This window comes from Durio zibethinus, chromosome 19 (genome assembly GCF_047325235.1).
Source record: "Durio zibethinus cultivar Kanyao isolate XHJ-2024 chromosome 19, ASM4732523v1, whole genome shotgun sequence".
NCBI lineage: Eukaryota > Viridiplantae > Streptophyta > Magnoliopsida > Malvales > Malvaceae > Durio > Durio zibethinus.
Genome location: NC_143180.1, coordinates 8,036,872 through 8,052,896, shown reverse-complemented (window position 1 = coordinate 8,052,896; position 16,025 = coordinate 8,036,872). Strand labels below are relative to the sequence as shown.

Below are 16,025 nucleotides of genomic sequence, written 5' to 3'. Positions count from 1 at the left end.
GCTGCAAGATTAGGTTTTGACAGAGGAGAAAAACAAACCACTTTGGTAGCTTGATTTCAGTTGCTAGAGTTGAAACCAATTTTTTTACTTTTTTTTCTTCTTTTTTTATTAATTTATTTTATTATTAAATTTTTTTTGTGGACAAAATATGTGTTTATAGGGAAAAAAACCCAAATGAAGTGCCTTATGGACACATCTATTGGGTTTTTTCACAATACTTTAATTAAAAGGACAAAAAAAAGGAAAAGAAAAGAAAAAAATTAAAAAAAAAGTTCATTAGAGTATTATATGAACATTTCAATTGAGTGAGGTCTCATTAGATACAAATTAGTTTGCTATTCTTACTTATCAGCTTTTTTATTGCAAAATTTATTTAATTTAAAAATAGAAAAGGCAAACACATACATTTTTTTCACATTTATCTAAATTAACAAAAAAATAACAAAATAACAAAAAAAATGAAAAAAAAAAGCAAAAACATAAGGTGATATGTCGAAATCTCAAATGGAGATTATACAAAAGTCAAAATGAATAAAATTTGTATGATAGATGGATGAATGGATTATATCTTAATTATGTATAAATATAATATTTTTATTAAATTAAGATATTAAGTAATAAATTCATTAATATAATACAGATATATAAATATAAAATTAAATAATTAATTAAAAATATAATTTTATATAACTAAGGTAAGATGGAACGTCACAAATCTATTTTTAACTTAACCTTGATTTTTCTTTTTAAAAAAAATCTCGATTCAATCTCAAAAAAAAAAAAAAATGCACCTATAAGATTTGAACGAAAACTTGTCGGATGTGGGTTGTTTTAATATATATATCTCAATTGACATTTTTCTTAAAAATTTGTTTGCTAATTATATTTGTTATAAATAATTTGATTAAAATAACAAAAAAATTAAAAGGCAAAAACAAATGAAATAAGATACCACACGTACGTTTATGCTTTTTGTTTTAATTGTCTAATTAAAACACAAAAATTAAACAAATTAAATTAAAAAAAGTAAAAATAAATAAAAAAGCAAAAAATAAAATAAAAAAAATAAAGTCCAGTTCCCTTGAGATATTAAAATGATAGCATTTTCTTACAATATTTATAAAATGGATTTATATCAATTGTTTTTATTTTAATTTACTTTTTTCTATTTTTCTCTTTTATATTTAATTGTTATATTTTTAATTTTTATGTAGGGCTAATTTAATATTATTGATTAAAATATCATTTTCTAATATACTTTTTATACACTAAAACAGAAAAAAAAATCAAATTTAGATGCCTCATTAACACCTCCATTGATTTTTTTTTTTTTGCAAAATTATCTAATCACCAAAAAATACAAAAAAAAATTAATCAATAATATAAAACCAATCTTACACAGAAAAAAATTAAAAATATTAAAAGCTGAGCAAACTTATGTGAGATATGAGTTCCTTATTGGGTAAAAAGAGAAAAGATGATATGCAGATGTCTTACTTTATATTTGGATAAACATTAATTAAAAAAAATTAAAGTTTTTTCAAAGGAAATGAACGGATACATGCACTTTTTATTTGGATAGTTAAAATTAATAAAAAAAATTATAACAATCATTTTTGGTTAAAGAATGAAAAGGAAAAGAAATGATTTATTATAATATATTTTTCGATTATACCTGTTTTAAATAAAATATTTTATTTATCACATGAATAATTAGAAATTAATTGTTTAAGTAAAAGAGGAAAAAAAAAACTCAATAAAAGAAATGGATTTTTATTAAACCATAAAAGAATGTGCCTTTGATATTATTTTCATATATTTATATTTTTTAAAAAATTAATTTCTAATGAGAAAATTCAAGAATCTAAATATGTCTTCATAAATAAAATTAATTATAAACTTAAATTAATAGGGGTGAGCATATATCGGTTCTAACCAATTTAACTGACTGAAATTATGAAATATGGTCATTTCGGTTCGATTTAATCGGTTTTCGACTATAATCGGTTTTAAGATCGATTAAATTAGTTAAATCGGTCGGTTATCGATTTTTAAAATTGATAACCGAATTAATCGAATTAATTGATCTTATAATAACTAAGGGTAAATATGTAAATTCTTTTAAAAAAAACTTAAATTTAACTTACCTTTTTTAACTCATCCACCCACGCCGTTTTCCCCTTTCTACTCTTTGCTCCTCCTCTGTTGCAACTTACCGTGTCTCTGCCCTTTGCAGTTTGCTCTCCTTCAATCTCTTACATCTTCGACTCCCTCTTACTCTCTTGCTTGGCTACTTGCCTCATAATCTCTTGCTCCCTCTAATTGCTACACAAGATCAGACAGTTGTAGAGATCAATCTGCCCAAGACCCCATCGTAAGCTCTTAAATCTTAATAACCTTTATTTTTTCTTTTAGCGTGATGTTTAGAGCTGTATTCTTCCTATATGTTTTAAGCTAAAGCATAACCCAAACGGCCAAACCTCAGACCCAGGGTGTGCCCACGGTAATGTTTTTTTTGCTGGTATTTTTTAGTACCTTTTGTTGTTTAGAGTGATTCGATAGATGGACATGGACCCTATCTCTAGCCTGGAAGGAATAGGTCTAGGACTTTCAGTGGCTTGTTTACTCTTCCAGTTGATTGACTAGGTTCTGGAACAAAAGGATCAAAAGTCAAAACCTTCCACGCCCCATGCTGGATTTACAGTATCTGTAGCAAGCTGTGAAAATACTCTTTTTAGTCGAGGAAAGCACTTTAACTTATAAAAATGAAGGGAGCAAGATTTTCAATAATAGTTTTTGCCAGTTTCGACTTGCTTCGCTAAATTATCAAAAAAAAGCAACAACTATTCGGACTAAGACGATGTGGACTCAAGAAAAAGTAAAAGGAAATGCTATTTTCTAGGCCGGCTGGGGAAACCAATTAATGTGTGGTAAAACGCACCTTTCTCAGATTGATGAATTTTATCTGCTGATTCAGTTAAGCCTATTCCCCAAGCAGAATTCAAGCTCTGCAGTTATAAGGATACTGTAAATGCAGCTAGAGACCAGGCAACAAATGCTACTCAATCAGCTCAAGAGTCTGCTCAGCAAGAACAGTAACAGACTACTGGTTTCCTGCAACAGACTGCTGGTTTCCTTCAGCAAGTTTTTTCTTTACCTGTCATTCCCTTTCATCAATTCTTTTGCTTTTCAATAATAATAATACCTCATTTTAGGGTACATTAAACAGACAATTGATAAAGTTTACGTTATTTTGAGCTTTGGTTAGGAAACTAATGAAATAGGAATTCGTACTGTTGCAGACTGGAGAGCAAATGAAGGGCATGGCTCAGGGTGCTGTGGAAAGTGTGAAGAACACACTTGGAATGAATGAGAAAAAATGAAATCAAAGGATTGATGAGATCATTTGGTTATGAAACGAGATGCAACTTTAATAAATGCAGATTTTGTTGCTTTCTTTTGGTAATTTAGGGATGACTGATGGTATGGCAACATGGTAACGATGTGGACTAAGATGATTCGAGGATGGTCCCACAACTCACAAGCAAAAGACAGAAATAGTTTAAGTGATTTACACCTTGAAGTAGAGTGTGTAAATACTGGATGTATACATAGAGAAATAAGCTTAAAATACAACTATTCGGGAATAAAGATTTTAAAGAAATCTATTGTCAGAGATCTAGCACTTTTAAGTTTTAACTTTCTTGCTAGATTTACAACTAATTAAACTAAATTATGCTAGATACTTAAATTAAAAGTTAAAATAAATTAGCCTAAACTATGCTAGACACTTACATTGTTTGTTGATAAAATAAGCAACTAATATATAGTTTGATTAACAAACTATTTCATTATTTGAATATCCAATGTGTTCAATAATTATGTGAATATTACTTTATTATTTTTTCATTATTTGAATATAATTTTATTTTTATTTATTATTTTAATATAATTTAATTATTTATTTTTTATTGTTTGGATATAATTTGATCACTTGCTTTTTTTTTTTTGAAGATGTCAAATGAAGTGAATGATATGATTTTGGATTCTACAACTAATCAAACACAATTGGCCTCTCAACTTCCTGCATATGATAAGGTAACAAAAAGTGAAACTGTAAATTTCAAAGTGATAAGACGAGCATCTAAGCCATGGTCAGAGGTATGGGACCACTTTACTAAATTTGTTAATGAGGAAGGTAATCATAAAGCTAGGTGTAATTATTGTGACAGAGAATTTTTTGCTGATCCTAGAAAGAATGGAACTACCACTTTAAAGAATTACATGAATTCTTGTAAAAAGCTTCCTCGTGTTAGTGGGGATGATGGTACTCAAACATAATTGGTGTTGCCGTCAGGAGGAATGGAATCTTTAGGCACTTGGAAATTTAATCAAGATGCTGTTAGAAAAGCTGTAGCTAAAATGATCATTCTAAATGAGTAGCCATTTAGATTTGTGGAGTCGGAAGGATTTAGGCATTGCATGTCAGTTACATGTCCTAGATTTTATGTACCATCACGATGGACAGTTACTAGAGATTGCTATCAGCTTTATATTGATGAAAAGACTCATTTGAAGCAATTCATGAAATCATCTTTTACAAGAGTATCTCTTACCACTGATACATAGACCTCATTACAAAGGGTCAATTATATGTGTCTTACGGCTCACTTCATAGAAAAAGATTGGAAACTAAACAAAAAGATATTAAATTTTTGTCCCATTTCTAGTCACAAAAGTGAAGCTATTGGTAAAGCGGTTGAAAAATATTTGCGTGATTGGGGGATTGATAAGATTTTTACTGTTACAGTTGATAATGCTAGTTCTAATGATGTTGCAATTGCATATTTGAGGAAAAAATTTAACAATGCTGGAACTAGTATTTTGGGAGGCAAATATCTTCATTTGAGATGCATTGCACATATTGTTAATCTTATTGTTTGTGATGGATTGAAGGAAATGAATGAAACAATTGCTCGTGTTAGAGGGGCAATAAGATATGTGAGACAATCACCTTCCAGGTTAGCTAAGTTTAAAAAGTGTATTGTGAATGAACATATTCAAAGTAAAAGTTTATTGTGTTTGGATGTTAGCACTAGATGGAATTCTACTTATTTGATGTTGGATGCAGCTCAAAAGTTTGAAAGGGCATTTGATGCATTTGATGATGTTGATCCTTATTATAGAAGTGAGCTTTTGATGGGAGATGGGGTACCCGATCAAAATGATTGGGCAATTGTTAGGAAGTTTTACCTTTTCTTGCAACAATTTTATGATCTCACCGTGAAAGTTTCAGGTACTTCTTACGTCACATCTAATACTTTTCTTAATGATATATGTGATGTTTATTCCACTTTGCGAGAATGGTAATTAAATCCTGATGTTGAGTTGAATGCAATGGCAAAGAGAATGAAGGATAAATATGATAAGTATTAGGGAAATATAGAGAAGATGAATATGTTGGTTTATATTGCTTCTCTTCTTGATCCTTCAAAAAAGTTTTTTTTTGTTGAATATTGCTTCATAAAAATGTATGCTTCTGATGAAGCTTCATTGATGATTAAAAAAGTACAACAAGCAATAGAAGACTTATTTAATGAATACAAAAGAATATTAGAACCTCAGTCTGAGCAAGTTGGTGAAAGTAGTCAAGTGAGCCAAATGTCACAGCCCACCGATGATGAAAGTGGAAATGAAATGACAAAAAAAAAAGGAAAGCTTTAAGTCCAAGTACAAGAGGTATAGGATTAAACATGGCAAAGATGAACATAAATCAAATTGGCTAAATATTTGAGTGAGGAGCTTGATGATGATGATAGTGATGACTTTCATGTTTTAATTTGGTGGAAACTTAATAGCCATAGGTTTCCTATCCTTTCCCATCTAGCTCGTGATGTGTTAGCAATTCCTATATCCACAGTTGCTTCCGAATCTGCTTTTAGCACTGGTGGTCGTGTGCTTTATGCATATAGGAGCTCTTTAACTCCTAAAATTGTGCAAGCCCTTATTTGTGCTCAAGATTGGTTACGTAGATCTTCTAATCTTGATTCATTTCAACCTGAAGATGATTTGATACAGCTTGACAAAATGGATTTAGGTAATATTTACTTATACTATCATTTATTTTTTAAGGATTATTATTTTTTATTTTTTTATTTGTTTAAAGATTACTTTTGTTATTTTTGTTTATATATTTTTAGATTTGTCAAAAATTACCTTAGATCCAGTAATTGATTGAAACAAAGGTGCATGGACCTTTTTGAGGTAATTTCATTATTAATTTCTATGAATATTTACATTTAAAAAATATTTATTGTATTCAATGACAACTAATTAAAGTTTTAATCTCTTTAACATTTTAGGAAAAAATGAAGGATGTGCACCAAAGTTATGGGGTTCATGTATGAATAATGCTGTTAGAACTTGGAATGTCCTTTAATTAGCTTGTTTTATGTTTTTTTATGAACTTTTATATCAATTTGTCAACTCGGAGTGTTCTTAGCTTGTTTTATGTTTTGTATGAGTTGTTAGCTCAATTTGTCAACTTAAAATGTCTTTTATGTTTTGCACCAAAGTTATGAGATGCATATTTGCTTGATTTGCCTTTTTAAGTTGGCTTGTTGATCCTTGAAAACTTGTTTATCTGTTGAAATGACAATTATTATGTATTGATGGCTTTATGTATTGATGGCTTTGTTGGTTATTTGATATATGTTAGAGTAACACTTTTTAAAACTTATTGTTTAATTTATTTTGATTAAATAAGTTTAAATGAGTATTTATTTGTCTTTTTTCTTGTAAAATATTGTAGAAATTATTAAATTCTTTAGTGATTTAGTTTGAATGGTATGTCAATTTGAGTTTTATTATATTGAATTTGTAGCTAAATAATTATTCAAAATAAGAGAAAAAATGATGAAAAATTCGATTATTTAACCGAACTAATCGAACCGAACCGATTTTTGATCGGTTCGATTAAATCGGTTAGTTAAAATTTTGTTGATCGGTTCGATTACTGATAAAATAAAAATTGATTAATTCGGTTATTAATTTTTTCAGACCGAATTAACCAAATTGACCGACTGCACACCCCTATATATTAATATTTTCTTACAAATTTAACTTGCTCTATTAATATATAAATAATTTCTCTAATTATTTGTGTTTTTCATGTACATGTTTTTCTTTTCTCAAATTTGTGAAATAATAATAAAATATAAAAATATAAAGCTCCAGCATAAATTAAAAAATTAATAAAAGATATAAAAAAGTAAAGTAAGGAGACGGGTTAAAGTAAGGAGACGGGTTTAAGTGGGATGAAAAGTAAATATTAATATTACTTGTCAAACTTATAATATAGTCTTTGAAAATTGAAGAAAACAATAAAGGCAAAAATGTTATTTTATATTTTAAAAAATTTATCTATTTTATTTTTCTAGTTTTTTTTTTGCCTAATTTGGATTAATTGGACAAAGAAGTATTTGACGGAAAGGGAAAGATACTCGACCTGCCTTCCTTTTCTTTATTTTAAAATAATAATATTCAAACAAGAAAAATGTTTCTTTCTTTCCCTAATTTTTTTTTTTCTTTCCCTGCTCTCCCTTCCTTTTAATCCAAACAGAAGCTCAAGAACTACTAAACTTTTGATCCAAAAATAAAAAATATATATATAATTTTTATGAATGTAGATCCATCCTTGAATATCTTAATAATTTTTTTCTTAATTAGTACAATGTCCTTAAATTTTGTTTCTAAAGAGTTACACAATCAATTTCACTCAATCAAACGACCAAAATACTCTTTATACAAAATTTATTTTATACTTAAAGCATTTTCATATTTTATTATTTATTAGTAAAATTAACCTATTCATAAGATGCTAATTAAAAAAAAAATGACATTAGAGCAGAGGATGTAGGATGAGTTTTATTTATTTTTTAATATAAAACTCAAATTAATTGTTTATGGTTTTTTTTTAACTCTTAACCAAATTAAATCAAACCAAATTTACTATTCGATTTTATCTTTCAAATCTAAACCAAATAATCAACATCCCTTCCTCAAGAAATAAATTAACAAACAAAAAAAAAAAGACAAAAGCGAAAAGGAGAGATTATAGGAGTGAAATAAGGACTACTTTTAATTAACAACCAAGGCAACTAAACCCTCGGTAAAACAGAAATATAGTTTCTTTCTAGCGCAAAAGAGAAACTGGCGATTTGTAAATCACGTAGAGTACAATCCAGTGGAACCTAAATCCTAAATCCTAAACCTTAAACCCTTAAATCCTTTCATGAAAACCAAAGAAAACTTTAATCAAGTTCATAGGAATTAAAACCCAAGGTCGGTATTGAGGAAAATTCGCTCATCTCGAAAACATTCAGTGTCTGAAATCCCAATATGAAAAGAAAGTAGTGAGAACAACTATGTTGGGTTGTTTGGGTTGTTCAAGTTAGATTGAGCTAGTTCCAAGGTGTATTTCTTTCTTTTTTTTCTTTTTTTTTTTTATAACTCTTTTGCTCTTAATTTACTATCTTTAATGTTAAAGTTTCAGTCTTTGAATCAATATGATGTTTTTATTCTGCAGAAACCAACTCTGCATAAGAGGTAGTTCCAGGATTTTTTCGAGTTTTAAAGATGTCAACATTCTTCAAAACCATACTATAATTTCATTGGCTATCAGATGTATATCAGGAAATGCGGCTGATCCACACTCATTTACGATTTCTTATCTCATAAACTCTTGTGGGTTGTCTCTAAAATCTGCTTTAGCTCTTTCCAAAAAAGTCCATTTCGAAACCCCACAAAACACCAGACTCTGTTATTAGCTTCTTCAAGAATCATGGCTTCTCACAAACCCAGATCACAAACCTCATTGAAAGATTCCCGGATTTCCTGGTGTGCAATCCTGTGAAAACCCTCTTGCCGAAATTCCAGTTCTTTTACTCTAGGGAAGTTTCAAGTTCTAACCTTCTAAGCATCTTGTTTTCTCGGCCATATGTCTTGAGACGTAGTTTAAATAGATGCATCATTCCTAATTTCAATTACTTCAAGGACTTGACTCACTGTGATGATCATAAGGTTTTTGTAGCCTACAAGCGTTTTCGAGATGTTCTTGAAAGGGATTTCTGGTCCCTTGTTGCTCCTAATCTTGCAGTTCTGCGAGAATGTGGAGTGCCTAAATCAAATATTTTGAGTAAACTTGTTGACCACCCAAGAGTCTTTGCTACAAGACATAAGAAGTTTAGAAGGACTGCGGAAGAAGTGAAAAAACTTGGCTTTAACCCATTAAAGCAAAATTTTCTTGTAGCTCTTCAAGCTTTGGTACAGATGAGCAAATCGATATGGGAAAGAAAATTCAATGTTTTTAAGGAAAAGGGTTGGTGCAATGAAGAGATTGCTTTAGCTTTTGGGAAGTACCCAATCTGCACGATGCTTTCTGAACACAAGATTAAAGTAAGGATGAATTTTTATGTCAACACAATGGGCTTGAAATCTTCATATATTGCAAATCGTCTGCTACTTCTCACATTGACCTTGGAGAAAAGAATTATTCCTCGGTGGCCAGTACTTCAAGTTTTGTTGTCCAAAGGTTTAATCGAGAAAGAAATTGGAGTCCAATGAAAAGAAGTTCCTTGGAAGGTTTGTGAATCCTTATGAGGATTTGCATTTGTTGCAGTTATATGAGGAGAAGCTAGGTGTGTCCAAAAAGATGGTAAAGATGAACAAAACATATAAATTTAACTGTCAATGTTTTAAGGTTTAATCTCGCTGATCTTCTTTTATGCAGCATGATGCATCTGTAGTCTCAACTTTGATTTTTCATTAGGTATTCAGTGAGATTATGAATATTTTGTTAGAAGCTTATGAGTCGGGGCTGAAACTGGACAGAATTATATGCATCTGTCTGTCATTTCTGAGATTTTTAGTCTTTATAATCTGCTCTGTTGGATATTTAACGATGCTATTATTTTAATTTAATATAGTTCACTTATTCATTTCTCTTGCTTGTTCATATATGTCTTTCCTGTAGCTATTGCTCCTTGAGGGATATTCAAGATGAAATGAAAAAGTACCAAGTAGTTCTGATTTTTGGTTAGCTTTATAATGAATAACTGGAGAAATAGTTTCAAAAGGAAAAGCATTATTTCTGCATTTTGAGAGCTGCATCTTCCAGAAAATGTTTAGTTTTCTGCTTTTGCGATAGCTTTATACATGACATTTCCTAGAGGGTTCAAATTACCATGAAGTCGGGGAACATTGTGTGTGTAAGTGTTTAAATTCAAGCCCCATACATCTAGAATATTATCTGCAATCCAAGTAACCTTTCGAAATATTGAAAGTGCAAGTTCTCTTTGGGAAAGCTGGTGTTGACTGTGCCTTTATGGGCAAGTTTCATAGCTTCTTTATTCATATACCAGATTCACTAGCCCTATGCTCGAGCTCAAGCATATTGTATGGTCGATGGTCTACTCACCTACCTTGAACTGGGGTTTCTTATGATCCTGCACTTTGTCAGCAGGTTTTGTAGGTTCATATCTCTGATTCACTTGGCCTATGCTCCACATAAGGTGGCTCAAGCATCATGCCTGATTTTGCTCACCTATTTTCTGATGGGGTTCCTCGTTATAAAAAAAAAATGGTGCTTCATGAGTAACATTCACAATTTTTACTTTGTGAGTATATCCCAACGAAAGCACTTCCAAAATTTTGATGAGGGTGCAAATGGTGTGATGGGGCGTCTATAAATACTTCCAAAATTTAAAGAACAAGGAAAATTTAAAGGAGAATGTTTTCTTGGACACTCAAAATTTTGTTCTAGACACTGCTAAAATTTGAAAAACAATAAAATTTAGAGGCAAATTTTTTCTTTACACTTCCAAAATATTTTTCTGGATATCTTTAACATTTATAAAATTAATAAATTCGTCAATAATATTTTAAATATATTATAAGCATATATTTTTCAAAAAAAAAAAAGATCCATCACTGAACAAGGAATATTCATATCAAATTTATTCCTATTTTGTTGATACAATGTAATCCATCTAATTCCAAAATTGTAAAATGGAGAATATAATGGACAGTAGGTTTTTTTTTTTTTTTTTGGGTCACCAGTTTATTTTCAAAATTTGAGTTTAAAATCGTATCGGTGGCTAATAAATAATAAAAATTTTAAATTGCACGATCACGATTAATTAATGTGAAAATTTAGATTTTATAAGCAGAATTAAAGAGTTAATATGTGATCATTTATTAATTAATAATATATAAGATAATTTTACATAAAAAAAATATATAAAAGTAAATTGTTAATCAAATTTAACCAAAGCTAAGCCTAGTGAACACTTTTCCATTAGTTGGGCTGTCCATCAAGTCTATGGGCTTAGAATCATTTATGATGGTCCTAGACAAGGATTATTTAGTTTAAGCTTGCTTAGTTCAGATAATTATATTTTATTTAAATTGAATTCTAAAATTATTTAAAAATATTAAATATTAATATAAAATTATTTTAAAACTTTAATATATTTTTAATAATTTTAAACTTATTCAAGCTTAAATGAATGAATAAATCGACTCTAATTCGAATAATATTTTCAATGTGACAATCAAAATCTGATTCAATATAAAAAAAGTAAAAAATAATTCATATGTATTAAATAAAAATTATATATATTATGAAAATAAAATGATAACGTAAAAAGGAATCATGTGAAAATTAAATACTAAAATTGAAAAAAATTTTGGCCAGAATTTACTTAAGGATTGGGTAATTAAGTTAAATTTAATTCAGAAATTTGAGAATATTAAGGGGGCCAAATAGAAAGAAATAAAAGCATTTTGGCCAAAAAAGGAGAGAAATAAAAACTTGAAAAAAAATTCTAGGGTACAACTTTATATTTGGAAAAGGCCAAAGCCTCCCCGCCGCGCCCCCTGGCTCGTCAAACAGACCCCTTGCAGAAGCCGGAACCGGTGGAAGTGCAACAATGAGTTAAATTCAAAGGTGTGTTGTTTTCCATTACTTTTGTTTGAATTTGCGGATTTTAAAGTTAAAGATTCAGTTTTGGATGATGGGATCCATGTTTTACTCTTTCTGCAAAACACAAATCTACATTAGAGGTGGAATTTCCAGGATTTCACCTACTTCCCAATGTCTCAGTTTTCTTCATAACCTTTCAATGATTACATTAGCTGCTAGATATGTTTCAAGGATTGCTAGCAATGAACAATCTTTTACATCTTCTTACCTCATAAACTCTTGTGGGTTCTCTCCAGAATCTGCTTTATCAATTTCCAAAATAGTCCACTTTAAAAGCCCCCAAAAGCCTGACTCTGTCATTAGCTTCTTCAAGAACCATGGCTTTTCACAAATCCAAGTCAGAAACCTCATTAAAAAACGACCCAAATTGCTTTTGCGGGATCCTGACAAAATCCTTTTGCCTAAATTTCAGTTCTTTTACTCCAAAAGGATTTCAACCTCTGACCTCGCAAGAATCCTGTCTTCAAACCCACATGTGTTGGAATATGATTTAGATAACCGCATCATTCCCAGTTTCAATTTCTTCAAGGATTTAACTCACTGTGATGATGATAAGGTTTTTCTAGCCTACAAGAATTTGTCAGGCATTCTTACACGTAATTTGCAGTCCGTTTTTGCTGCTAATCTTGCAATTCTGCGAGAAATTGGGGTGCCTGAATCAATTCTTTTGGCTAAACTTGTTGTCCACCCAAGAATCTTTGCTCAGAATCATGATAAGTTTAGAAGAACTGCAGAAGAAGTAATGAAATTGGGTTTTAGACCCTCAAAGCAACTTTTTCTTGTAGCTCTTCAAGCTTTGATACAAATGAGCAAACCAACATGGCAAAGGAAATTCAATGCTTTTAAACAATGGGGTTGGTCTGATGAAGATATTATTTCTGCTTTTGAGAAGTATCCAAGGTGCATGATTCTCTCTGAGCGCAATGTCACAGCAACAATGAACATTTATATCAACACAATGGGCTGGAAATCTTCAGATATTGTAAACTCTCCGGTTCTTCTTTCATATAGCTTGGAGAGGAGAATTATCCCTCGGTGTTCAGTTCTTCAAGCTTTATCATCCAAAGGTTTGATTGAGAAATCCAGTGTTTATTCTATGGTGTATACTGAAAAGGAGTTCCTCCAAAGGTTTGTGACCCCTTATGAGGATCCTTATTTATTGAAACTATATGAGGAGAAGCTAAGCCTTTCAGATTATATAGTATGATGTAGATGCTAAAACTGAACCAATGTGAACTTGCCCATCATTTTTGAAGGACAAGTTTATCTCTGTAATCTTCTTTTGTCTAGCATTGATATCTGATACAATATTGGTTTAACATTTTTTATCCATTTATTGTTCAGTGAAGTGATGAACTATCTTTTCCACATCTGTGCTTAATTTTACTATGCTTGCCTTTTAAATTTCATGAGGAATAGTGGCTGAAATTAGGATCTGCCTTACAATCTGGACAGACTGGTATTGATGATCTTGCCTTATATGAGATATGCTGGTGCTACCTTTGTTATTCATGAATGCAATTTCTTTTTTGGCTGTATATGCCTTCCTTGAAAGATAGTCAAGATGGAGATCAAAAGCATGAAATAATTGTTGTTTTCAACTTAGCTGCTTATTGTTTGCAGTGGAAAAGCTTTGTTTCCTTGTAAAAGGTGCATACAAATGCATCTTTGAGTGCTGCTTCTTGCTGAAAATTTCAGTCCATTGTCCCTATCTGAACAGAAAATTATTATGAATTATCAAATTCCATAAACTCTAGATGTTTTTGTGAGCCTAAACTTCAAATTTATGTCACATCTGATATCTTCAACTCACTAGAGCAGCTCAGTTATTAAGCTGGAGTGCAGTGCACCTTGTTGGCAAGCTTCATAACTTTGTATCCCAAATCAACATTCTGCAGCATTTACTTATCACCTTTGGTTATTGCCCAGAAAATAATGTACTCACACAAATACAATTAACAGTTTTTCAATCAAAAGGGCATAATCTTTGTTAGACTTTCATCAGGGATTAGGAGACTCTTAGCCGTACAAACTTGAAAAGTGCTCGGGACTATCAAACTTAGTCCTGTTTTGCTCTAGTTTTGCTAATGTAGTAGTGTAAATAAAAGCCGTAATCATAAGTTCCATAGTTTGGATTATGAAGCTGAATTGCCTGATGCCATGATCTGATTCTTAGGTATGATGAGAAGAGAGTTTGAACATAAAACCTTTTGGTGGAAATAGTATTACTTCTCAGTATGATAGATATCAAAAGCATTCTTGATTTATTCAATGTGGGAACAGGGCTCATTGAATGGGGTTATTGTACCAGTCACCTGATGGAAGTAAAGCATAAAAGATGAAGAAAGCGAGACCTATGGTGTAACACGGTTACACGATGGAATTAAACAGATAAAAGAATGCCATGCAACTTTTACAAAGACAAGATCGATTTCAGTAGCAATAGATGACATATGGTCTTGCAAGGAAGAAAGAAAATAAATTGAAGATTATTTGAACTACACGAAAGAGCAACAATTTATGGTAGATTCCTGTTACTCACAATGGCGGTTGGCGTTGGAGGAAGGTGCTGAAGTTAAGAGCTGTTGCCTTCACCTTTATTATAACAGATTGGTGAAAAGGTTTGGGTTTATTCTGGTGCTAAATACTTCTGCTAAACAACTCGAAATGCAACTGGACAAACTTCAAAACTAAGTTCAGGTAGTTTATCCAGAGTCACCTTTAAAAAGTAATATCAGTAGATTTGAGGTTCAAATTTTAGTTTAAATCTCAGATTTTGTAATATCTTTTCCTATCTTTAGACTGCAATCTTAGTGAAAAAAAAAAAAAAAAAAAAAGGCACCAAGGCATGGCAATAAGAGTCTTGGAATATCCTCCTTTCTATTGATTCTCAATTGCTCCGAGAGCATATTTATGTCTAGTGGAGGGAAGAAACAGACGACTTGACGGAGGTGTAGCCAATACCATAACTGCATTGTTTGATCGTTCTATTCGGATTTGACTCAGTAGTATCAAAGCTATTGCAGGGGATTCATAAGTCAATAAAGATCTTTGTATAGCCAAGGGGTTAGATGACAGAATATTTGCCTAAGCTTTTTTTTTTTTTTAATGTATTTGACTTTGTAACTGCCTGCAGTTTATAACATTGTAACAGGTTTACATTTTTAGAGTCAAAGGGAAACTAGCGACAGTGCCTTCTGCAGGTCGTAGGCCATCAACAATCAGAATAATGCCTCATGAAACTAAAATGAAGCACTTAACAGCACATAGCAGCCAACGACACCAATCTCATTAAAATATTCTCCATCCACATTACATTGGAAGTTGCGCCTTGTCACAACGGTGGGATGCAAGAAATCAGGGTCTATTTCTAAGGATCCTTGAACGGTGGTGAAGTTGTTTTCGTTGAAATTGAAAATATTAATTAGTGATATTAGATGAGATTAAGTATTATAGTAATGAGGTTAAAATCAGTTATAAAAATATATTTGGATACAAACGTAAACAATAAAATTCTTCATTTTTACATTAAAATAGTTTACCATCCAAGTGTTCAGTGAATTTATTGAACCCTTCTTCCTCTAATCTCTGACTGGAAGGTAATTGGGTCAACTGCACTACAAGTTGCTATTCAAGTCACTTTGGTGTATTTAACCACCAAAATGACCTTGAACTTCAGCACATTGGAGGATTGGTGAAATCCCAAATAATTTAAACCAATATCTTATTCGAAATTGAAATTTTTTGGCCGTTTTTTTAGTTTATGAAATTTTTATAATTTAAATTTTAATGATTAAAATTAATAAAATTTAATATTTTATTAATAAATCAATAGATAACATAATTATCACTTCTTTTTTTTTTTTACATTTTTCACATAAAGTCATAACCTCAATTTTCAAATCTATTACATGTATTAAAAGCTATCCCTAGTATATATTGAGGGGACAATTAAGAAATGTAAAAACAAAAAAATTAAAGG

General features: G+C 30.6%; 2 protein-coding genes and 1 pseudogene across 3 annotated transcripts; all 3 read left to right on the top strand.

The window, feature by feature from the left end:
* The first annotated feature begins 4,014 nt into the window (after window positions 1-4,014).
* Window positions 4,015-6,238, top strand: LOC149513419 (zinc finger BED domain-containing protein RICESLEEPER 2-like). Its single transcript, XM_089748662.1, has 4 exons — window positions 4,015-4,327; window positions 4,745-5,366; window positions 5,775-6,097; window positions 6,201-6,238. Exons 1-4 carry the CDS (start codon window positions 4,015-4,017, stop codon window positions 6,236-6,238), a joined length of 1,296 nt encoding a protein of 431 aa, XP_089604788.1.
* A 2,184-nt stretch (window positions 6,239-8,422) lies between these two features.
* Window positions 8,423-10,015, top strand: LOC149513418 (uncharacterized; annotated as a pseudogene).
* A 1,858-nt stretch (window positions 10,016-11,873) lies between these two features.
* Window positions 11,874-15,218, top strand: LOC111310377 (uncharacterized). 2 transcript variants are annotated; one of them, XM_022909788.2, is made up of 2 exons: window positions 11,874-13,171; window positions 14,327-15,218. In XM_022909788.2, exons 1-2 carry the CDS (start codon window positions 12,072-12,074, stop codon window positions 14,334-14,336), a joined length of 1,110 nt encoding a protein of 369 aa, XP_022765523.1. In that variant the 5' UTR covers window positions 11,874-12,071; the 3' UTR covers window positions 14,337-15,218. The 2 variants fall into 2 exon arrangements, with proteins under 2 accessions (XP_022765523.1, XP_022765521.1); XM_022909786.2 differs by having other exon boundaries at window positions 14,220-15,218.
* The last annotated feature ends 807 nt before the right edge of the window (window positions 15,219-16,025 follow it).

Bases quoted from the DNA above. Each gene is read 5' to 3' on its own strand.
- LOC149513419 (XM_089748662.1), top strand. From the start codon at position 4,015: ATGTCAAATGAAGTGAATGATATGATTTTGGATTCTACAACTAATCAA. The intron at 5,367-5,774 runs GTAATTAAATCC...ATGAACATAAAT, and splicing joins TATTCCACTTTGCGAGAATG to CAAATTGGCTAAATATTTGA. The intron at 6,098-6,200 runs GTAATATTTACT...ATATATTTTTAG, and splicing joins GCTTGACAAAATGGATTTAG to ATTTGTCAAAAATTACCTTA.
- LOC111310377 (XM_022909786.2), top strand. From the start codon at position 12,072: ATGATGGGATCCATGTTTTACTCTTTCTGCAAAACACAAATCTACATT. The intron at 13,172-14,219 runs GTTTGTGACCCC...TCTGATTCTTAG, and splicing joins GAAAAGGAGTTCCTCCAAAG to GTATGATGAGAAGAGAGTTT.